Source organism: Mobula hypostoma, chromosome X2 (assembly GCF_963921235.1).
Source record: "Mobula hypostoma chromosome X2, sMobHyp1.1, whole genome shotgun sequence".
Classification (NCBI taxonomy): Eukaryota; Metazoa; Chordata; class Chondrichthyes; order Myliobatiformes; family Myliobatidae; genus Mobula; species Mobula hypostoma.
In genome coordinates, this window is record NC_086129.1 from 4,741,902 (window position 1) to 4,766,763 (window position 24,862).

The following is a 24,862-nucleotide window of genomic DNA, read 5'->3' on the forward strand; positions in this document are numbered from 1 at the left end:
CCTCTACAAGTGAGCCAATTCCGTACTGCAGATCTCCACTCCCCCCAGCTACGCTTTACGAAGGGAAAACGTCGTCAGGTTTAGTGATATCTCGAAACGCACACGACGAAATGGACTCCATTTCTCTTCCGGCCATCCCTCCCTCCTTGGCGAAGTCACGCGGAAGCCCGCTCAGTTCACCATGACGTAGCCCCCGTGCTGAGCGTCCACGGTCTCCATCATCTCGCAGTCGAAGAGCCCTGGCAGCTCGGGGACCGCGACGTCCTTGTAGGTCTCCGGTGAGTCGGCAGCGGGTTCGCCGGCCTGGTTTTCGGTCAGGGGCAGGGCAGCCTGCTGGGTTTGGTCGAGGGCGTAGGGGCATTGCTCCGGGTAGCCCAGCTCGGGCGCCGTGGCCCCGACCACGCTGCAGGGCTGGTACGGGAATGGCAGCTGTTGCTCCAGGCGGGCCTGCAGCGGAAGCGAGGGGCCCATCTGCGGCGGAGGGAGCTGTAGCTCGTAGTGCTGGCGGAGGAACGGGTCGCAGCGCATCTGCTCTGCGGGCGTCAGGGGCTGCGCCATGCCGAACGGCGGCTGCACGTCCGGGTGAGGGGTGGGCATCTGCTGCGCCGGCTGGGGATAGGCGCCTTCGGCGATCTGCATTTGGTTGAAGTAGGCCTGGAGCTGGGACTGCTTCTGGAGAAACAGACGTTTCTGCTGCAGCCTGAAGTGGGGTTTGGGGACGAGGTGAAGGAAGAGGGGGAGAGAACGCAAGATAAGCTTCAGTCACAGACCCTTGCCTCAGCCCCACCCGCCCGGCATTCCACGTGGACCCCCCCCCCGCCCCACCCCGGCATTGTATCGGGCCTTCGGACTGTGGGAGGAAACCCACGTGGGGTCGCTGGGTTGGGGGTGGGGGGCGGAATTGGACTCCACGCTCCGGCCCGCCCCCGTGAGGGGACGGCGTGGCACTGACCGTTACGCCGCCAGGGCCTCGGGCTTCCGATATGCTGGCGGCCGGAGGGACGTTGATTCAGGTCGGACGGGCCCTCCCGGCCCTTCCCGGCCTAATCGCCGGAGGGTCGACAATCACGGACTACCCCCATCGTCGGGAGGGCGTACCGACTCCTTCGGATGCCAGGGGCCGCACTCCGAGCCGGGTGACTGTCACACGAACCGCTGCGTTGCCAGTGGTAACGCGACCCTCAGCTCGGGGTGACCCGGGGGCCCCTCACCTGTGTTCCTGTAGCTGTTGCTCTAGGCTCCTTGGTGCTTCCTTGCAGTACATGGGGCAGCTGTTTTGTGCTTTATTCAGTAAGCTTGGGTTCTGTGGAGGAGAGGAAAACACTAGTTAGTCTGCAGCTTAATGTGAAAAAGACTAAGGAGCTGGTGGTAGACCTGAGGAGAGCTAAGGTACCGGTGACCCCTGTTTCCATCCAGGGGGTCAGTGTGGACATGGTGGAGGATTACAAATACCTGGAGATACGAATTGACAATAAACTGGACTGGTCTAAGAACACTGAGGCTGTCTACAAGAAGGGTCAGAGCCGTCTCTATTTCCTGAGGAGACTGAGGTCCTTTAACATCTGCCGGACGATGCTGAGGATGTTCTACGAGTCTGTGGTGGCCAGTGCTATCATGTTTGCTGTTGTGGGCTGGGGTAGCAGGCTGAGGGTAGCAGACACCAACAGAATCAACAAACTCATTCGTAAGGCCAGTGATGTTGTGGGGATGGAACTGGACTCTCTGACGGTGGTGTCTGAAAGGAGGATGCTGTCCAAGTTGCATGCCATCTTGGACAATGTCTCCCATCCACTACATAATGTACTGGGTGGGCACAGGAGTACATTCAGCCAGAGACTCATTCCACCGAGATGCAACACAGAGCGTCATAGGAAGTCATTCCTGCCTGTGGCCATCAAACTTTACAACTCCTCCCTTGGAGGGTCAGACACCCTGAGCCAATAGGCTGGTCCTGGACTTATTTCCATCTGCCATAATTTACATATGACTATTCAACTATTTATGGTTCTATTACTATTTATTATTTATGGAGCAACTGTAACGAAAACCAATTTCCCCCAGGATCAATAAAGTATGATTATGACCAGGTACTGACATGTCATCAGTTTCAATAGTGATACAGTTTGTCACTAGCAGATATTAGAGAGGTGATTTACTAGACCATAAGACCACTCGGCCCATCGAGTCTGCTCTACCATTTCATCATGGCTGATCCATTTCCCCCCTCAGCCCCAGTCTCCTCCCTTCCCCCCCCCGTACCCCTACATGTCCTGACCAATCATGAATCTATCCACCCCAGCCTTAAATACACCCAATGACTTGGCTTCCGCACCCCGCCTGTGGTCACGGATTCCACAGATTCACCACTCTCTGGCAAAAGAAGTTCCTCCTCATCTCCGTTCGAAAAGGACGCCCCTCTACCCTGAGGCTGTGTCCTCTGGTCTGAGACTCTCCCACCACAGGAAACATCCTCTCCACACCCACTCTATCGAGGCCTTTCAACGTTCGATAGGTTTCAATGAGGTCACCCCTCATTCTTCTGAACTCTAGTGAATACAGGCCCAGAGCCGTCAAACGCTCCTCACATGACAAGCCGGAATCATTTTCGTGAGCCTCCTTCGAACCCTCTCCAGTGTCAGCATGTCCTTTCTAGGATAAGGGGGCCCGAACCTGTTCAGAGTACTTCCAGTGCTTTATAAAGTCTCCACATTACATCCTTCCGTTTATATTCTAGTCCTGGTGAAATGAATGCAAACATTGCGTTTGCCTTCCTCACCACAGACTCAACCTGCAAATTAAGCTTCAGGGAGTCCTGCACTGGATCCAGTGAGCCTGTGCTGTCGAGATCGACACTCCCCTCTGGAGGAATGAACCTCCTCCTGCTGGCCGTGACCCTCACTGTTGCAATGAGCTCATCGCTCATAGTTTTATAGAGATTATTAGCCTTGTTTACTTTGAGTAGGCTTGGAGCCGGGAATCGATGAGAGAAGCTTGGTTGACAGTACGCGCTGGATCGCGGGTTACTGTTTAAGCAACGCGCAAAGCTCCCTCGCGCTGATCTTCGCCGCTGCCCCTTGCATTTAGAACAGAGATGAGGAGGAAGTTCTTCGGCCCGAGGGAAGCGAGTCTGTTGAATTTGTTGGCATGGAGGCCAAGTCATCGGGTATCTTTAGAGCAGAGATTGCTAGCTTCTGGACTAGTCAATGGGTTTTCAATAGGTACATTTCATGTCGGAGAAATATATACAATGTACATCCTGAAATTCTTTTTCTTTGCAGGCATCCACGAAAACAGAGGGGTGCCCCGAAGAATGAATGATAGTTAAACGTTAGAACCTCAAAAACCTCCCCCAGCTCCCCGCTCCCACGCAAAAGCAGCAGTAAAGCGATGATCCCCCCCCCCCGTCCTCCACCAGCGAAAAAGCATCGGCGCCCCCCCACTGAGCACTCGAGCGTGCAGCAAAGCATCAACAAAGACACAGACTTGCAGTACTCCAAAGGCTACTCGTTCACCCGGTATTCAACACACCACAGGCTCTCTCTCTCTCTCCCTAATAAGGGAGAAAGAGGTGTCCCCCGTTTCACAGCGAGAGGAGACATAACAAAACAACTCGCCGATTTACGATGCTGGAAGTCTCTTGCATCGCTTTTCCCCGAGCTCTGCGCCGGGAGAGTCGGCCCCAGAAAGGCGAAGCTCTCCAGACACGCAACCCCCGGCGGCTAACCCGCTGCTCCCAATGCTCCGTGTTCTCCGTGGGGTGTCAAGGGTTAAGGGGAGAACGGGATTGAGAGGGATAATAACTCAAGCCACAATGGAATGGCGGAGCAGACTCGACGGGCCAAACGGCCTAATTCTGCTCCCTTGTCTTATCGTCTAATGGGACTTGCTTTCCTTGGCGTCTGTTATGATCGCGTGCCGTAGCCGTACAGCAGGGAAAGCCCAGCATGTCTACGCAATCTCCTTACCGGCAATCGATGCTGCAGGTAATGCGTTTCTAGGCTCTGACGTCTTGACAACAGGTGTGGGTGAACTCCGTTGGGGAACAGGGCTGCATTGGCCTGCTGTTGTGAAACCTCATCCTGAAATGAAAGGTCAGGCTGATAACACCTCTGTTTTGGCACAATCTTTCATCATGGTGCATTTAATTCACAGTTATTAATGGACCCCTCCCACCCCAGCTATCCAGGACATGCTCTCTTCTCACTGTTGCCATCAGGAAGGAGGTACAGGAGCCTCAGGACCCACACAACCAGGTTCAGGGACAGTTATTACCCCTCAAACATCAGGAAGGAGGTACAGGAGCCTCAGGACCCACACCACCAGGTTCAGGAACAGTTATTACCCCTCAAACATCAGGAAGGAGGTACAGGAGCCTCAGGACACACACCACCAGGTTCAGGGACAGTTATCACCCCTCAACCATCAGGAAGGAGGTACAGGAGCCTCAGGACCCACACCACCAGGTTCAGGGACAGTTATTACCCCTCAAACATCAGGAAGGAGGTACAGGAACCTCAGGACCCACACCACCAGGTTCAGGAACAGTTATTACCCCTCAACCATCAGGAAGGAGGTACAGGAGCCTCAGGACCCACACCACCAGGTTCAGGAACAGTTGTTACCCCTCAACCATCAGGAAGCGGGTACAGGAGCCTCAGGACCCACACCACCAGGTTCAGGAACAGTTATTACCCCTCAACCATCAGGAAGGAGGTACAGGAGCCTCAGGACCCACACCACCAGGTTCAGGGACAGTTATTACCCCTCAACCATCAGGAAGGAGGTACAGGAGCCTCAGGACCCACACCACCAGGTTCAGGAACAGTTATTACCCCTCGACCATCAGGAAGGAGGTACAGGAGCCTCAGGACACGCACCACCAGGTTCAGGAACAGTTGTTATCCCGCGACCATCAGGAAGGAGGTACAGGAGCCTCAGAACCCACACCACCAGGTTCAGGGACAGTTATTACCCCTCAAACATCAGGAAGGAGGTACAGGAGCCTCAGGACCCACACCACCAGGTTCAGGGACAGTTATTACCCCTCAACCATCAGGAAGGAGGTACAGGAACCTCAGGACCTACACCACCAGGTTCAGGAACAATTATTACCCCTCAACCATCAGGAAGGAGGTACAGGAGCCTCAGGACCCACACCACCAGGTTCAGGAACAGTTATTACCCCTCAACCATCAGGAAGGAGGTACAGGAGCCTCAGGACCCACACCACCAGGTTCAGGGACAGTTATTACCCCTCAACCATCAGGAAGGAGGTACAGGAGCCTCAGGACCCACACCACCAGGTTCAGGAACAGTTATTACCCCTCGACCAACAGGAAGGAGGTACAGGAGCCTCAGGACACGCACCACCAGGTTCAGGAACAGTTGTTACCCCTCAACCATCAGGAAGGAGGTACAGGAGCCTCAGGACCCACACCACCAGGTTCAGGAACAGTTGTTACCCCTCAACCATCAGGAAGCGGGTACAGGAGCCTCAGGACCCACACCACCAGGTTCAGGAACAGTTATTACCCCTCAACCATCAGGAAGGAGGTACAGGAGCCTCAGGACCCACACCACCAGGTTCAGGGACAGTTATTACCCCTCAACCATCAGGAAGGAGGTACAGGAGCCTCAGGACCCACACCACCAGGTTCAGGAACAGTTATTACCCCTCGACCATCAGGAAGGAGGTACAGGAGCCTCAGGACACGCACCACCAGGTTCAGGAACAGTTGTTATCCCGCGACCATCAGGAAGGAGGTACAGGAGCCTCAGAACCCACACCACCAGGTTCAGGGACAGTTATTACCCCTCAAACATCAGGAAGGAGGTACAGGAGCCTCAGGACCCACACCACCAGGTTCAGGGACAGTTATTACCCCTCAACCATCAGGAAGGAGGTACAGGAACCTCAGGACCTACACCACCAGGTTCAGGAACAATTATTACCCCTCAACCATCAGGAAGGAGGTACAGGAGCCTCAGGACCCACACCACCAGGTTCAGGAACAGTTATTACCCCTCAACCATCAGGAAGGAGGTACAGGAGCCTCAGGACCCCCACCACCAGGTTCAGGGACAGTTATTACCCCTCAACCATCAGGAAGGAGGTACAGGAGCCTCAGGACACGCACCACCAGGTTCAGGAACAGTTGTTATCCCGCGACCATCAGGAAGGAGGTACAGGAGCCTCAGAACCCACACCACCAGGTTCAGGGACAGTTATTACCCCTCAAACATCAGGAAGGAGGTACAGGAGCCTCAGGACCCACACAACCAGGTTCAGGGACAGTTATTACCCCTCAAACATCAGGAAGGAGGTACAGGAGCCTCAGGACCCACACCACCAGGTTCAGGAACAGTTATTACCCCTCAAACATCAGGAAGGAGGTACAGGAGCCTCAGGACACACACCACCAGGTTCAGGGACAGTTATCACCCCTCAACCATCAGGAAGGAGGTACAGGAGCCTCAGGACCCACACCACCAGGTTCAGGGACAGTTATTACCCCTCAAACATCAGGAAGGAGGTACAGGAACCTCAGGACCCACACCACCAGGTTCAGGAACAGTTATTACCCCTCAACCATCAGGAAGGAGGTACAGGAGCCTCAGGACCCACACCACCAGGTTCAGGAACAGTTGTTACCCCTCAACCATCAGGAAGCGGGTACAGGAGCCTCAGGACCCACACCACCAGGTTCAGGAACAGTTATTACCCCTCAACCATCAGGAAGGAGGTACAGGAGCCTCAGGACCCACACCACCAGGTTCAGGGACAGTTATTACCCCTCAACCATCAGGAAGGAGGTACAGGAGCCTCAGGACCCACACCACCAGGTTCAGGAACAGTTATTACCCCTCGACCATCAGGAAGGAGGTACAGGAGCCTCAGGACACGCACCACCAGGTTCAGGAACAGTTGTTATCCCGCGACCATCAGGAAGGAGGTACAGGAGCCTCAGAACCCACACCACCAGGTTCAGGGACAGTTATTACCCCTCAAACATCAGGAAGGAGGTACAGGAGCCTCAGGACCCACACCACCAGGTTCAGGGACAGTTATTACCCCTCAACCATCAGGAAGGAGGTACAGGAACCTCAGGACCTACACCACCAGGTTCAGGAACAATTATTACCCCTCAACCATCAGGAAGGAGGTACAGGAGCCTCAGGACCCACACCACCAGGTTCAGGAACAGTTATTACCCCTCAACCATCAGGAAGGAGGTACAGGAGCCTCAGGACCCACACCACCAGGTTCAGGGACAGTTATTACCCCTCAACCATCAGGAAGGAGGTACAGGAGCCTCAGGACCCACACCACCAGGTTCAGGAACAGTTATTACCCCTCGACCATCAGGAAGGAGGTACAGGAGCCTCAGGACACGCACCACCAGGTTCAGGAACAGTTGTTACCCCTCAACCATCAGGAAGGAGGTACAGGAGCCTCAGGACCCACACCACCAGGTTCAGGAACAGTTGTTACCCCTCAACCATCAGGAAGCGGGTACAGGAGCCTCAGGACCCACACCACCAGGTTCAGGAACAGTTATTACCCCTCAACCATCAGGAAGGAGGTACAGGAGCCTCAGGACCCACACCACCAGGTTCAGGGACAGTTATTACCCCTCAACCATCAGGAAGGAGGTACAGGAGCCTCAGGACCCACACCACCAGGTTCAGGAACAGTTATTACCCCTCGACCATCAGGAAGGAGGTACAGGAGCCTCAGGACACGCACCACCAGGTTCAGGAACAGTTGTTATCCCGCGACCATCAGGAAGGAGGTACAGGAGCCTCAGAACCCACACCACCAGGTTCAGGGACAGTTATTACCCCTCAAACATCAGGAAGGAGGTACAGGAGCCTCAGGACCCACACCACCAGGTTCAGGGACAGTTATTACCCCTCAACCATCAGGAAGGAGGTACAGGAACCTCAGGACCTACACCACCAGGTTCAGGAACAATTATTACCCCTCAACCATCAGGAAGGAGGTACAGGAGCCTCAGGACCCACACCACCAGGTTCAGGAACAGTTATTACCCCTCAACCATCAGGAAGGAGGTACAGGAGCCTCAGGACCCCCACCACCAGGTTCAGGGACAGTTATTACCCCTCAACCATCAGGAAGGAGGTACAGGAGCCTCAGGACACGCACCACCAGGTTCAGGAACAGTTGTTATCCCGCGACCATCAGGAAGGAGGTACAGGAGCCTCAGAACCCACACCACCAGGTTCAGGGACAGTTATTACCCCTCAAACATCAGGAAGGAGGTACAGGAGCCTCAGGACCCACACCACCAGGTTCAGGAACAATTATTACCCCTCAACCATCAGGAAGGAGGTACAGGAGCCTCAGGACACACACCACCAGGTTCAGGAACAGTTGTTACCCCTTGACCATCAGGAAGGAGGTACAGGAGCCTCAGAACCCACACCACCAGGTTCAGGGACAGTTATTACCCCCTCAACCATCAGGAAGGAGGTACAGGAACCTCAGGACACACACCACCAGGTTCAGGAACAGTTGTTACCTCTTGACCATCAGGAAGGAGGTACAGGAGCCTCAGGACCCACACCACCAGGTTCATGGACAGTTATTACCCCTCAACCATCAGGAAGGAGGTACAGGAACCTCAGGACCTACACCACCAGGTTCAGGAACAGTTATTACCCCTCAACCATCAGGACCCACACCACCAAGTTCAGGGACAGTTATTACCCCTCAACCATCAGGAAGGAAGTACAGGAGCCTCAGGACCCACACCACCAGGTTCAGGAACAGTTATTACCACTCAACCATCAGGAAGGAGGTACAGGGGTCTCAGGACCAACACCACCAGGTTCAGGAACAGTTGTTACCCCTTGACCATCAGGAAGGAGGTACAGGAGCCTCAGGACCCACACCACCAGGTTCATGGACAGTTATTACCCCTCAACCATCAGGAAGGAGGTACAGGAACCTCAGGACCTACACCACCAGGTTCAGGAACAGTTATTACCCCTCAACCATCAGGACCCACACCACCAAGTTCAGGGACAGTTATTACCCCTCAACCATCAGGAAGGAAGTACAGGAGCCTCAGGACCCACACCACCAGGTTCAGGAACAGTTATTACCCCCTCAACCATCAGGAAGGAGGTACAGGAGCCTCAGGACCCACACTACCAGGTTCAGGAACAGTTATTACCCCTCAACCATCAGGAAGGAGGTACAGGAGCCTCAGGACCCACACCACCAGGTTCAGGGACAGTTATTACCCCTCAACCATCAGGAAGGAGGTACAGGGGTCTCAGGACCAACACCACCAGGTTCAGGGACAATTATTACCTCTCAACCATTAGTCTCCTGAACCAGAGAGGATAACATCTTTCATTCCCCCCCCACCCCCAACACTGAACTGTTCCCATAACCAGTGGACTCACTTTCAAGGACCAATGTTTGGCAGACAGGAAACAAAGAGTAGGGATTAACGGGTCCTTTTCAGAATGGCAGATGGTGACCAGTGGGGTACCGCAGGGTTCAGTGCTGGGACCGTAGCTATTTACAATATACATTAATGATTTAGATGAAGGGATTAAAAGTAACATTAGCAAATCTGCAGATGACACAAAGCTGGGTGGCAGTGTGAAATGTGAGGAGGATGTTATGAGAATGCAGGGTGACTTGGACAGGCTGGGTGAGTGGGCAGATGCAGTTTAATGTGGATAAATGTGAGGTTATCCACTTTGGTGGCAAGAACAGGAAGGCAGATTACTATCTGAATGGTGTCAAGTTATGAAAAGGGGAAGTACAACGAGATCTAGGTGTTCTTGTACGTCAGTCACTGAAAGTAAGCATGCAGGTACAGCAGGCAGTGAAGAAAGCTAATGGCATGTTGGCCTTCATAACAAGGGGAGTTGAGTGCAGGAGCAAAGAGGTCCTTCTGCAGTTGTACAGGGCCCTGGTGAGACCACATCTGGAGTACTGTGTGCAGTTTTGGTCTCCAAATTTGAGGAAGGACATTCTTGCTATTGAGGGAGTGCAGCGTAGGTTCATGAGGTTAATTCCCAGGATGGCGGGACTGTCATATGTTGAAAGATTGGAGCAACTGGGGTTTTATATACTGGAATTTAGAAGGCTGAGAGGGGATCTTATTGAAACATATAAGATTATTAAGGGATTGGACACGCTGGAGGCAGGAAACATGTTCCCGATGTCGGGGGAGTCCAGAACCAGAGGTCACAGTTTGAGAATAAGGGGTAGGCCATTTAGAACGGAGTTGAGGAAAAACTTTTTCACACAGAGGGTTGTGGATCTGTGGAATACTCTGTCTCAGAAGGCAGTGGAGGCCAATTCTCTGGATGCTTTCAAGAAAGAGTTAGATAAAGCTCTTAAGGATAGTGGAGTCAAGGGATATGGGGAGAAGGCAGGAATGGGGTACTGATAGTGGATGATCAGCCATGATCACAGTGAATGGTGGTGCTGGCTCGAAGGGCTGAATGGCCTACTCCTGCACCTACTGTCTATTGTCTCATGTTCCTGATATTCATTGTTTATTCATTTATTATTAATATTTTTCTTCGTATTTACTGTGAATGCCCACAAGATAATGAACCTTGGGTTGTATATGTACTTTGAACTTTGAAATGGATTAAAAATAAGTTAGCGTGAGCGGGATAGTTTGAGGGAAGTTGAGTGTCTCTATAATGACTCGCGCTGTGAGTGAAACTCAGGATAGAATGGAGGGTGCACCCGGAGGTTGATCGGTTTTAGTGAAGCTGCCATTGACTGTAGCACAGGATTAGCCAGATGAGTGTTGGGGTCCTGGTAGGGGCTGTGGGGTCGGGCAACCTGTAGGAGGAATAAAGTGCAGGAGGAGACCAGCCGCATTCGGTTTCCTGGAGGCCAAATGCAGACGTAAATAACAGCGATGGCAATCCTTTGGAGGGGAGGGGGGAGATCCTTGTGTTTAGGACAAGAGGAACCTCACAGTGGTTCCAAGAAGCAGGACAGAGATCACCTTTCTAACTGCGTTCGTTCTTGCTCCGAACTTTCCTCAAAACTTTTCATGGATGAGTTCACGGCTGTGCTCATCAGGTCGTGCGTTGTCTCGGTATGGGACCCAGTATTACCGGTGATCGGGGTATGACCGTCACAGGAGGACTGTCAGGGTGGGCAGGTTTACCTGGATGTGGGTGGCGAGGGGGTTTGTACAGGTGCTGTTGTCTCGGTTTGGGACCCAGTATTACCGGTGATCGGGGTATGACCGTCACAGGAGGACTGTCAGGGTGGGCAGGTTTACCTGGATGTGGGTGGCGAGGGGGTTTGTACAGGTGCTGTTGTCTCGGTTTGGGACCCAGTATTACCGGTGATCGGGGTATGACCGTCACAGGAGGACTGTCAGGGTGGGCAGGTTTACCTGGATGTGGGTGGCGAGGGGGTTTGTACAGGTGCTGTTGTCTCGGTTTGGGACCCAGTATTACCGGTGATCGGGGTGCGACTGTTGGGATGGCGCCAGGCGGGCTTACCTGGTTGTAGGTGGTGAGGAGCCTCTGTAATTGTGTTGGTGGCAGGGAGTCGAGGTTGACGTCTGAGTTCATTTGCTGGTAGAGCATCTGCACCTTGTTCAGTTCCAGCACCCCCTTGGTCCTGGCCAGGTTCTGCAGGTGCTGGCGGAAGGCAACGATACCTGGAAGGGCGAGCCGGAGGTCAGCCCTGGCCTGCTTGTTCTCAGCGAGTCTCACAGCTCGGTTACAGGCCCTTCGGCCCATCTCATTCATGCTGGCCGCAGCATTCCAGCCCTGACCCTGCAAGACCCACTCTTTCGCATAGACACCCATATGCCTCAATGTTGCAATTGTGCCTGTCTCAACCACTCCCTCCCTCTGAATCCTCCCTCCCTCCCTCTGAATCCTCCCTCCCTTCCTCCCTCTGAATCCTCCCTCCCTCCCTCCCTCTGAATCCTCCCTCCCTTCCTCCCTCTGAATCCTCCCTCCCTTCCTCCCTCTGAATACTCCCTCCCTCTGAATCCTCCCTCCCTCCCTCTGAATCCTCCCTCCCTTCCTCCCTCTGAATCCTCCCTCCCTTCCTCCCTCTGAATCCCTTCCCTCCCTCCCTCCCTCTGAATCCTCCCTCCCTCCCTCTGAATCCTCCCTCCCTCCCTCTGAATCCTCCTTCCCTTCCTCCCTCTGAATCCCTTCCCTCCCTCTGAATCCTCCCTCCCTCCCTCCCTCTGAATCCTCCCTCCCTTCCTCCCTCTGAATCCCTTCCCTCCCTCCCTCCCTCTGAATCCCTTCCCTCCCTCCCTCCCTCTGAATCCCTTCCCTCCCTCTGAATCCTCCCTCCCTCCCTCCCTCTGAATCCTCCCTCCCTTCCTCCCTCTGAATCCCTTCCCTCCCTCCCTCCCTCTGAATCCTCCCTCCCTTCCTCCCTCTGAATCCCTTCCCTCCCTCTGAATCCTCCCTCCCTCCCTCCCTCTGAATCCTCCTTCCCTTCCTCCCTCTGAATCCCTTCCCTCCCTCTGAATCCTCCCTCCCTCCCTCTGAATCCTCCTTCCCTTCCTCCCTCTGAATCCCTTCCCTCCCTCTGAATCCTCCCTCCCTCCCTCCCTCTGAATCCTCCTTCCCTTCCTCCCTCTGAATCCTCCCTCCCTCCCTCCCTCTGAATCCTCCCTCCCTCCCTCCCTCCCTCTGAATCCTCCTTCCCTTCCTCCCTCTGAATCCTCCCTCCCTCCCTCCCTCCCTCTGAATCCTCCTTCCCTTCCTCCCTCTGAATCCTCCTTCCCTTCCTCCCTCTGAATCCTCCCTCCCTCCCGCCTCCCTCTGCATCCCCTTCCCCAGCTCTGTCCAATCTTCCAGATCAGCTTGCCGTACGCAACCTTCTCAGAGCCGTCACTAAAGTCCATCCACACCCCCTGCTCCGCCGTTAGCCGTATCCTGTTCTGGAGCGACAAATCAGGCGCACGGTTCAGACCCCAGCCGCGAGCAGCTGAAGGGGTTCAAGGGATAGCCAGGCTTTGATTTACAAATCCCCACCACAGTGGCAGTACCGTAGCCGTTAGCGCGATGCTTTACGGTACCAGCGACCCGGGTTCGATTCCAGCCACTGCCCATAAGGAGTTTCTACATTCTCTTGTACCTAATCTCATAGGAGATTAGTGGGCAAAATTAGGGCACATGGTATTGGGGGCAGAGTACTGACATGGATTGAAAATTGGCTGGCTGACAGAAAACAAAGAGTAGGGATTAACGGGTCCCTTTCGGAATGGCAGGCGGTGACCAGTGGGGTACCGCAGGGTTCAGTGCTGGGACCGCAGCTGTTTACAATATACATTAATAATTTAGATGAGGGAATTAAAAGTAATATTAGCAAACTTGCCGATGACACAAAGCTGGGTGGCAGTGTGAAATGTGAGGAGGATGTTGTGAGAATGCAGGGTGCCTTGGACAGGCTCGGTGAGTGGGCAGATGCAGTTTAATGTGGATAAGTGTGAGGTTATCCACTCTGGTGGTAAGAATGGGAAGGCAGATTATTATCTAAATGGAGTCAAGTTAGGAAAAGGGGAAGCACAATGAGAACTAGGTGTTCTTGTACATCAGTCACTGAAAGTAAGCATGCAGGTACAGCAGGCAGTGAACAAAGCTAATGGCATGCTGGCCTTCATAACAAGGGGAGTTGAGTATAAGAGCAAAGAGGTCCTTCTGCAGCTGTACAGGGCCCTGGTGAGACCACACCTGGAGTACTGAGTGCAGTTTTGGTCTCCAAATTTGGGGAAGGACATTCTTGCTATTGAGGGAGTGCAGCGTAGGTTCACAAGGTTAATTCCCGGGATGGCGGGACTGTCATATGTCGAAAGATTGGAGCGACTGGGCTTGTATACACTGGAATTTAGAAGGCTGAGAGGGGATCTGATTGAAACATATAAGATTATTAAGGGATTGGACACGTTGGAGGCAGGAAGCATGTTCCCACTGTTGGGTGAGTCCAGAACCAAAGGCCACAGTTTAAGAATAAGGGGTAGGCCATTTAGAACGGAGTTGAGGAAAAACTTTTTCACCCGGAGAGTGGTGGATATATGGAATGCTCTGCCCCAGAAGGCTGTGGAGGCCAAGTCTCTGGATGCTTTCAAGAAAGAGATGGATAGAGCTCTTAAAGATAGCGGAATCAAAGGTTATGGGGATAAGGCAGGAACTGGATACTGATTGTGGATGATCAGCCATGATCATACTGAATGGCGGTGCTGGTTTGAAGGGCCGAATGGCCTACTCCTGCCCCTATTGTCTCTCCGGCCGTGACTGCGTGGGTTTCCTCCCGCAGTCCGACAACATACCGGTGGGTCGGTTAACTGGTCATTGTAAACTGTCCCATGATTAGGCCGGGGTTAAATTGGGGGATCGCTGGGCGGCATGGAAGGGCCTGTTCTGTGCTGTATCTCAATTTAAAGAAAATAAACAAATAAATAAACAAAATTTTCTCAGTTGATGAGTTTTTTTCCCCTGTATAATGGACGGTACACCATTTACTGCTCAAACGCTGTACGAAAATACCCACAACGCTTTTGTCCGATTTTTAAAAAAAAATTTACAGAATTCTGCACTGCAAGGTACTTTCTCGGAATGTAAGACCACGCGATATAGGAGCATAAAATTAGTTTGCCCCATCGAGTCTGTTCCACCATTTCATCACCGCCTCTCAGCCCAATACCCCTTCAACATATCACGGGATTTTCAAGTTAAATTAACTGGAAATGAAGGTAATTATCGGCAACAGCAGGCATACGAGGACGCAGATTGCTGTCAGAACACTGGCTGAACAAGACTTTGCCCGGGGAGGAAATCTTCCCCTTCTACTCCCTAGCCGATATGTGACTCCACCCCCTGGTGACTGGTCGACTTTGGAGGGCGTCTGAAAGGGCCCAGATCGAAAGGAGGCCCCCCCCACCACACCCCCAGAACAGATGGGAAAAGTCGATAATCGGCCAGCTTCCCACTCTCCGACCGGCACCTGGCCTGGTCTGTCAGGGGAAGGGTCTGAAGTCGCTGATTTGATCCCCATTGCAAAGGTCCCTTGGGCTGCTATTACAGCTCGGGGGGTGGGGGTGGGGGCGTCGGAGTTCCGACGTCATAGTAACGTCCTCCCCCCGGACCGTCAGGATTTTCCCCGGGGCCCCCGGTTTCCTCCGGTCGTCCCAAAGACGTAGTGCAGGGGTCCCCATCATTTTCTGCACCGCGGACCAGTTTAATATTGACAATATTCTTGCGGGCCGGCTGATCGGTGGTGGAGGAGGGTGGGTGCGTGTTCAAGTGGGGTTACACTCACCTCAACATGTCTTTTACAGTTAGGGTTGCCAACTTTCTCACTCCCAAATTAGGGACAAAAGTAGCAGTCAAATCCCGGGACACATGTGTTCACCCCAAAAAGACTACCAGGGCCATGAAGCCTTGCGCGGGCACCTGTGTGCGCATGTGTGACGTGTGCGTACGTGCCCATTTTCCCCCAAATCGGTTTTGGCTTAATCTTCCCGACTATAGGGGAGACCTCATGGAAACATTTCGAATGTTAAAAGGCATGGGCAGAGTGGATGTGGCAAAGTTGTTGCCCATGATGGGGGAGTTTAGTACGAGAGGGCATGACTTAAGGATTGAAGGACGCCCATTCAGAACAGAAATGCGAAGAAATTTTTTTAGTCAGAGGGTGGTGAATCTATGGAATTTGTTGCCACGGGTAGCAGTGGAGGCCAAGTCATTGGGTGTATTTAAGGCAGAGATTGATAGGTATCTGAGTAGCCAGGGCATCAAAGGTTATGGTGAGAAGGCGGGGGAGTGGGAATAAATGGGAGAATGGATCAGCAGACTCGATGGGCCAAATGGCCGACTTCTGCTGCTTTGTCTTATGGTCTTATGGTCTATACTGAACATACATTATTTCTTCTTTATATAGTCTGTGTATTTGTCATAGCATTCCTGCTCTTACTATATGTTAGTGTTATTTTCGGTTTTATGTGTTATTTGGTACGATTTGGTAGGTTATTTTCTAGGTCTGGGAACGCTCAAAAATTTTTCCCAAATAAATTAATGGTAATTGCTTCTTCGCTTTACGCCATTTCGGCTTACGAAAGGTTTCATAGGAACGCTCTACCTTAGCAGGGGAAATACAGGACAAGGGCGGTCCCATATGGGACAAGCCAATTTAGCCCGATATACAGGATGTCCCGGCAGATATGGGACAGCTGGCAACCCTGTGTTCAAGTTCAACAGTGCGTGACAGGGAATGAGGAAAGGTGCAGCTGACTCCTATCGTTTCCCCGCGGACCGGTAGCACATGCTTTGGTGGTTGGGGACCGCTGACGTAGGGGGTCGGCAGGTCTGGCGGGTCATGGCCGATTGCCCGGTGATTAGTCTGGGACAGGCCAGAGGGCGGGGAATCCCTTGCCATGGGCGGCTGTGGAGGCCAGGTCGTTGGGTGTGTTTAAGGCAGGGGTGGATAGGTCGGCCACTGGACAGGGCAGGAAGGGATACGGGGAGAACGGCAGGAGTTGGGGGGTGAGGGCCATTTCAGCCTCGATGGGCCAAAGGGCCAGATTCTGTTCCTGTACCTTATATGGTCTAAATCGGGGCAGTGGTGTACGTATCTGTACATAAATTGAAGGAACCGCTTCCCGGTACTGGAAGATGAGGTGGACGGAGGAGGTGGGCTGGGCAGGACACTCAGACCCGTCCGCGCACGGTAGGGTGGGGGGGGACGCAGTCCGGCACTCACCTTGTGTCAGGGACGTGTCCGAGGCTCGCCGGCCCTCCCGGAAGCTGACGGGGGAGCGGTTCTGCACCTCGCGCTTCTGCGAGGCCAGTGCCTCCATGGCCGGGTTCGGGGGCTTGATGCCGGCCAGCGGCGGGTTCATCCGGGCCACGGACTGGCCGGCCAGCGGCGGCGTGTCCTCCAAGGCGCCCAGCTCGCTGTGCACCAGCCCCACGTCGTACTCGGAGTCGAAGCTCCCCACGGACGGGTTGTCCCCCACGGTGAACAGCTTCCCTGTGTCGGGGCAAGGCACAGATGTTAGCCCCACCGGCGCACCGAGACACCCCCCGCCCCCCGTTCTCTTGCCACAAACCCCATGGATCCGGCTAGCTCGGTCACCAGCAAACAGCCCTGCAGGGTTCTCTCAACTTCCCGCCATGTTTTCCCGGCGCGCTCCAGCGGTTGGGAATGGTTTCCGCCCAGCCCTCGGGTAGTTCGGCAGTGAGCAGGCCGATTGAAATGTTAACGATGGGAACCCGCACTCGCTGGAGTTATGGGTGCATTTTGGGGGTACACTGCATGATGTGCATGTGATGTACTCGGTTGTGGGGTTAATTAATCAAGTTCCTCCTTTCTCCCCCCCCCCTACATTTCCCTTCCACCTTCCCTCTCTTTCAGCTCCCAACTCTGGCCTCCTACCTCTTCTCCTCACCCGCCTATCACCTCCCCCTGGTGTCCCTCCTCCTTCCCTTTCCCCCATGGCCTCACTCCCCTCTCCGATCAGATTCCTTCCTCTCCAGCCCTTTACCTTTCCCACCCATCACCTCCCCCTGGTGTCCCTCCTCCTTCCCTTTCTCCCACGGTCCACTCCCCTCTCCGATCAGATTCCTTCCTCTCCAGCCTTTACCTTTCCCACCCATCACCTCCCCCTGGTGTCCCTCCTCCTTCCCTTTCTCCCACGGTCCACTCTCCTCTCCGATCAGATTCCTTCCTCTCCAGACCTTTACCTTTCCCACCCATCACCTCCCCCTGGTGTCCCTCCTCCTTCCCTTTCTCCCATGGTCCACTCTCCTCTCCCATCAGGTTGGGAGCCCCCCTGCTCAGGCGCCCCGGCGTTCCCAGGAGGACAGTGCCTTCCTACCTGTACTTGGCAGCACCACTGGCTGGTTGGTGACTTCCGCCAGTGTGTGGCGACGCTGGCCACACCTCATTGCCTGGAAGGACGCGTAGACCTGGGCGGGGTCCTCCTCTGAGTCCACCTCGGTCTCTATCCCCTCGTCAATCGAGGTCTCCATCATGTTGCTGGGGGACGGCGGGCACCCCTTCCTCGGTATCGAGGGGGGCAGGGGGTCGAGGAGGCAGCCGTTTACCTGCGGAGATGGGGTCATGGCGTTAGTCGGTGGTCGCGAGGGCCCTGGTCACCGGCTGCCCGAGGGGGGGGATTTGCCTGTGGGAAAGTGGTGATTTCCTCCCGCCAACAGGGTCCTTCACCCTTCAACCACGCAGCTCCCGGCGTTCGTCGGCTGGGTAGGGTAGCAGACGGCGCGACACTGCTAGGGCGGCAGGGCGTCGGAGTTCGGAGTTCGGAGTTCGGCTCCAAATGGGGGACGGGCTGGCCGAGGCAGGCGATCGGGGCCGAGCGGGGAAACAGATCAGCGGCCGTGACGAAACGACGGGTCAAATGGCCTAATTCTGTTCCCGTGGCCTTTCGGTCATCCGCGAGGCGTTCGTACGTTCCCCCCCCCCCAATCAGTCCAAGGGGCGTTCCGTTTGGAAGGCTAATTGGTCATCGTAAGTTGCCCCGTGATGCGGCTCGGGTTAAAGTGGGAGCCCGTTCTGCACTTCTTCACTTGATCAGAGTCAGAATCAGGGTGTATTGTCACCGGTACGTGTCGTGAAACTTGTTAACCTGCTTGGGAGTCTGAAGCAAGGAAATAAATAAAAACAAAACTGCGTGGGTTTCCTCCTGGTGCTCCAGTTTCCTCCCACAGTCCAAGGGCATACTGGCTAGTAGGGTAACCGGCCACTGTAAACGGTCCCGCGATCTGGCTGGGCGGCATGCCTCGCAGGGAAATTCTGCGCTGTGATCTCAAAGGAACTGCAAAAGTGGGTCTATCTATCAATTGCAAGAAGACAGAATATACGGTGATATCCAAAAAGAAGGGGAATCCCATCTACAGGCTGAGAATAAACGGGGAAGACATAAAACAAGTACAGAACCTTAGCTACTGAGGAAGTTGGGTGACATCAGATGGCAGGTGCGACATGGACATCAAAAGAAGAATAGGGATGGCAAAAGACACCTTTACGAGAATGAAGAGTATACTGACCAATACTAAACTAGGCATGACAACCCACCTTAGAGTACTGAAATGTTACATTTATCCAGTTATGTTATATGGCTCAGAATGTTGGACTATGTCTGGTAACATGAGGAAACGAATTGAAGCAGCAGAGATGTGGTTTTTGAGGAGGATGCAAAGAATATCATGGACGAAACGAATATCTAACGAGGATGTCATGAACAGAGCAAACACAAAAAGAGAAATAATGTATGAGATCATGAAAAGGCAACGTAACTTCGTTGGACATGTGATTAGGAAAGAGGAGTTAGAATGCACGGTAATTATGGGAAAGGTTGAAGGGAAGAAAGCAAGAGGAAGACAAAGGCAAATGATGGTGGAGACAGCAGCCAGAGAACTGGAAATGAATACCAATGAATTGATCCACTTGACCTGAAACAGGAGTGTGTGGGCCATGGCAGTCAAAGATCAAACTGGGCACGGCACCTGATGGTGATGATGATGATGAATCCCAATGAATGAATAAGTATGTAATAAAAAAATTATTGAGAGCGTGGGAGGCGTCCATTCGGCCCATCATGTATATGCTGACCCATAGGTTTGCTGCTTCTGGGCTGCTCAATTTGCTTATACGGTATCAGTCAGGCACTGGCGGGCCTGGCGCGGGGGGGCAAACCAGCCACTTACAGGGCACGCACTGGTTTCGACACCCCCCCCACCTGACCCTCTGCGTCTCTTTGCTTGCGTAGCCAGAAATCCGATATCCGCCCACCCTGGGCATTCTCCCTCCTGCCCACGGAGGTCCCGAAATCCTGGAGCCGCCTACGGCCAGGCCCGAGGACAACCCCCTCCCCACTGTTACATGCGACGGAGCGGCCCCCTGGTTACGGTCAGGCGGACCCCCGGCCTCAGCCTCTCTGCGTCGTTCTGACCTTGCCCCTCATCGCCTACCTGCGCCTCAGCCCTCTGCCACCGTCGCCTCGTGCTGCCTCGGCTCACGGATGGGAAGGCTTCGTGGCCTCCCTGTGCAGTAAGATGGACTCCTGACCTCACGGCCTACCCCCTCATCATCCCCCGCCTCCTCACCTACCTGTGCTGTTCCTTCTGGGCAGCTGTTGCCCTTTCATTCTGCACTCGATTCACGTGTTTTTCTTCAAACCTTGGACTATCTCGATGAACCGTGCCATGCGCGTGAACACATCACACAAGATGAGTGGCAAAGACTCGACAGGCCGAAAAGCCTAACTCTGCTCCTGCACCTTGTGGTCTTTTCACCGTAGCTGGCAACGGTAATAAACGAGGCCCCATTCAGAGAAGACTGAGTAGGTTAGGACTTTGTTCAATAGACAATAGACAATAGGTGCAGGAGTAGGCCATTCAGCCCTTCGAGCCAGCACCGCCATTCACTGTGATCATGGCCGATCATCCACAATCAGTATCCAGTTCCTGCCTTCTCCCCGTATCCCTTCACTCCGCTATCTTTAAGAGCTCTAGCTAACTCTTTCTTGAAAACATCCAGAGACTTGGCCTCCACTGCCTTCTGAGACAGAGCATTCCACAGATCCACAACCCTCTGTGTGAAAAAGTTTTTCCTCAACTCCGTTCTAAATGGTCTACCCCTTATTCTTAAACTGTGGCCTCTGGTTCTGGACTCCCCCAACACCGGGAACATGTTTCCTGCCTCCAGCGTGTCCAATCCCTTAATAATCTTGTTGCTTGGAACGTAGAAGATTGAGAGGAGATTTGATGGAGGTATACAAAATTATGAGGGGTATAGACAGGGTGAATGCAAACAGGGCTTTTTCCACTGAGATTGGGTGGGACGACAACCGGAGGTCGTGGGTTAAGGGGCGAAAGGTGAGAGGCTTAAGGGGAACGCGAGGGGGGAGACGTCGTCACTCGGAGGGCGGTGAAGGCGTGGAGCGAGCAGCCAGCACCCGTGGTGGATGCGAGCTCCATTTCAACGGTTCAGCACGGACAAGACGGATGTGGGAGCATTGAAAAGGGTACAGAGGACATTTACCAGGATGCTGCCTGGTTCAGAGAGTATGGATTATAATCAGAGATTAAGGGAGCTAGGGCTTTACTCTTTGGAGAGAAGGAGGATGAGAGGAGACATGATTGAGGTGTACAAGATAATAAGAGGAATAGATAGAGTGGATAGCCAGCGCCTCTTCCCCAGGGCACCACTGCTCAATACAAGAGGACATGGCTTTAAGGTAAGGGGTGGGAAGTTCAAGGGGGATATTAGAGGAAGGTTTTTTACTCGGAGAATGGTTGGTGCGTGGAATGCACTGCCTGAGTCAGTGGTGGAGGCAGATACACTAGTGAAGTTTAAGAGACTACTAGACAGGTATATGGAGGAATCTAAGGTGGGGGCTTATATGGGAGGCGGGTTTTGAGGGTCGGCACAACATTGTAGGCCGAAGGGCCTGTACTGTGCTGTACTGTTCTATAAGACGGGCCGAAGGGCCTGTACTGTGCTGTACTGTTCTATAAGACGGGCCGAAGGGCCTGTACTGTGCTGTACTGTTCTATAAGACGGGCCAAAGGGCCTGTACTGTGCTGTACTGTTCTATAAGATGGGCCAAAGGGCCTGCTTCTGTGCTGCAGTTCTCTATGGGTCTATGGTAGTTTAAAAACCGCTGGGACACGTCCTGACACTTGCTGGCCTGCGGCACGAGTACGCAACGATAATAAACTATAAATTGCAACGGGGCCGGCCCGTGGTGTAAGGGCCTGGACCTCGAGACAGATGGTCCTGGGTTCAAAACCCGGCCGGGTCCCAACCCGTGCAGCAGCAGTGTCTGCAGGGGGGGGAGAGAGGCCTGGCAGTCTACTTCCGTACCTTGCCATGAAAATCCTATGGTCCAGGAGTCGGACTCGACTTAACGTTGAACAACAGCAACAAATAAACGACAATAAATTTCTAGTTCAGGAAGTTCAGAGTTTAAACTTGTTGTCAAAGTATGCATACTGTTAAGACAGAGCACAGAAGCCAAAGGGTCCCCAAATTCTGCAAACCTTCCACTCCCCTCTGCTCTGCTAATTTCTCTACCTCGCTACCTACGTGCCAGAGGTTCCGAGAGCTATGGGCCAAACACGGGGAGCTGAGACCAGTTCGGAGGGGGGTGGGGGGCAACAGGGACAAGAAGGGCCGAAGGGGGTCTGCCTCCCTGCTGTTTGACCCCGTGACCGTTGTCACTTCCTGGACGGGAGTTGGGGGGAAATCGCGGGAAAAAAAAACACACGCGACCCTGCAAGGAGGGGTGAAAGTCGTTGGAAATAGCCGGCCGGTCGGGCAGCATCCACAAAGGGTTAACGTTTGGAGTTAACGGCATGCCAATACAAGCCAGCAGCAGTAACTGACGTGAGACGCTTGTACTTTCTGACCCGCTGAGAGCTGCCAGCATCTGCTGGCTACACAGCAACTGAGTAAAGCACTTATTCATGGTAATGACAACTCCACAGTGGTTTAACAGCCGAGAAGTGTGGTAATTAATGTGAGCGTGGAGAAGCACAATGAGTCACTACAGAACTCAGAACGCCTGTAACAAAATGTTCTGAACGGGGAGACATCCTGCCGTTCAGGAGAAAGGGCTCCATCAGAAGATTCTGAAAGCACCAAGCACATTTCCTCCGATCTCTCAGCGTAAGTGACTGCTGTGTCTAAATTACTTCCCCTCGCAGTCTCCGAGTTCTGAGGGAGTAACGCCCTCTGCTTCGTCACGTTCTCTTCCTCCTCCCTCTGCTGTGCAGACATAATCCATCCACACACATTCCAAATCCAGTCCATGGGTAAGTTCCTTGTGATCCGACCCGATATCTAAATCTCGCACTAAGACTCCCAACTTCCCGTCCTTGATTGCAATTCCCGTGCTCCTCCGTCTCAGAGAGTTTCTCCAACTTCCCGTCCCTGATCGCAATTCCCGTGCCCTTCTGTCTCAGAGAGTCTCTCCGAGTTCCCATCCCTGACCCTACTTTCTGCCCTGTCCTGTTTCACAGAGTTTCTCCAAGCTCCCACTCCTGACCGTACTTTCTGCTCTGTTATGTGCCAGAGAGCGTCTCCCCGAGCTTGCAAGAGGTTTGATGACGTCAGAAATGGAACCTCTACTATTGCCAGAAATTAGATGGGGGAAGGTGGCGAGGAGAACTGAGAGGAAAACGTTAAGTTTATTTTCCTGGGCGTATTTTCAAATAGACCTGCCATACAAATCCCACTCCATCTGTTCTTTAAACATAGAACATAAAAGAGTACAGCTCAGCAACAGGCTATTCAGCCTACAACGTTGTGCTGAGCCAGGTAAAAAGCAAATCAAAAACACCCAAACATTAATCCCTCCTAATTCCCAAATCCCTCCATCTTCCTCACATCCACCTACCCATCCCAACATCTCTGAAACACCTCTAATGAGTTTGCCCCTACTACCACACCAAGCAGCACATTCCAGGCATCCATGACTCTCTCTGAGTCAAAAACTTACCCCTCACATCCCCCTTGAACCTACCCCCTCTCACCTTCAATGCCTGCTCTCTGGTGTTAGAGACATTTCAATAGACAATAGACAATAGGTACAGGAGTAGGCCATTTGACCCTTCGAACCAGCGCCGCCATTCACTGTGATCACGGCTGATCATCCACAATCAGTATCCAGTTCCTGCCTTCTCCCCATATCCCTTCACTCCGCTATCTTTAAGAGCTCTATCTAACTCTTTCTTGAAAACATCCAGAGACTTGGCCCCCACAGCCTTCTGGGGCAGAGCATTCCATATATCCACCACTCTCCGGGTGAAAAAGTTTTTCCTCAACTCCGTTCTAAATGGCCTACCCCTTATTCTTAAACTGTGGCCTCTGGTTCTGGACTCACCCATCAGCGGGAACATGCTTCCTGTCTCCAGCGTGTCCAATCCCTTAATAATCTTATATGCTTCAATAAGATCCCCTCTCATCCTTCTAAATTCCAGAGTAAACAAGCCCAGTCGCTCCAATCTTTCGACATATGACAGTCCCTCCATCCCGGGAATTAACCTTGTGAACCTACGCTGCACTCCCTCAATAGCAAGAATGTCCTTCCTCAAATTTGGAGACCAAAACTGCACACAGTACTCCAGGTGTGGTCTCACCAGGGCCCTGAACAGCTGCAGAAGGACCTCTTTGCTCTTATACTCAATTCCCCTTGTTATGAAGGCCAGCATGCCATTAGCTTTCTTCACAGCGCTGTACCTGCATGCTTACTTTCAGTGACTGATGTACAAGAACATCTAGATCTCGTTGTGCTTCCCCTTTTCCTAACTTGACTCCATTTAGATAATAATCTGCCTTCCCGTTCTTACCACCAAAGTGGATAACCTCACATTTATCCTCATTAAACTGCATCTGCCTGTCCAAGTCACCTGCATTCTCACAACATCCTCCTCACATTTCACACTGCCACCCAGCTTTATGTCATCGGCAAATTTGCTAATGTTACTTTTAATTCCCTCATCTAAATCATTAATGTATATTGTAAACAGCTGCAGTCCCAGCACTGAACCCTGCGGTACCCCACTGGTCACGGCCTGCCATTCCGAAAGGGACCCGTTAATCGCTACTCTTTGTTTTCTGTCAGCCAGCCAATTTTCAATCCATGTCAGTACTCTGCCCCCAATACCATGTGCCCTAATTTTGCCCACTAATCTCCTATGTGGGATTTTATCAAGTCTGTTTCAACCCTGGGAAACAGATACTCCCTTTATCCGTGCCTCTCGTAATCTTGCAGACCCCCATCAGATCCCGCCAGAGAAAACAAACCAAGTTTATCTCGCCTCTCGTGACAGCACAGGCCCTCTGACC

At 53.1% G+C, this 24,862-nt stretch overlaps 1 protein-coding gene across 1 annotated transcript in view; it reads right to left on the bottom strand.

Annotated features, from left to right (window-relative positions):
- Positions 1-24,862, bottom strand: part of sik2a (salt-inducible kinase 2a) — a 299,174-nt gene that overhangs the window by 2,569 nt on the left and 271,743 nt on the right. The window contains exons 10-15 of the mRNA XM_063038587.1: positions 17,868-18,096; positions 16,751-17,020; positions 11,521-11,681; positions 3,966-4,079; positions 1,212-1,303; positions 1-700 (exon numbers count right to left, since the gene is read on the bottom strand). The exon at positions 1-700 is cut by the window's left edge and continues 2,569 nt beyond it. Coding sequence (XP_062894657.1) covers positions 172-700; positions 1,212-1,303; positions 3,966-4,079; positions 11,521-11,681; positions 16,751-17,020; positions 17,868-18,096 — 1,395 coding nt within the window. The 3' untranslated portion in view covers positions 1-171. The remainder of the gene's footprint in view (positions 701-1,211; positions 1,304-3,965; positions 4,080-11,520; positions 11,682-16,750; positions 17,021-17,867; positions 18,097-24,862) is intronic.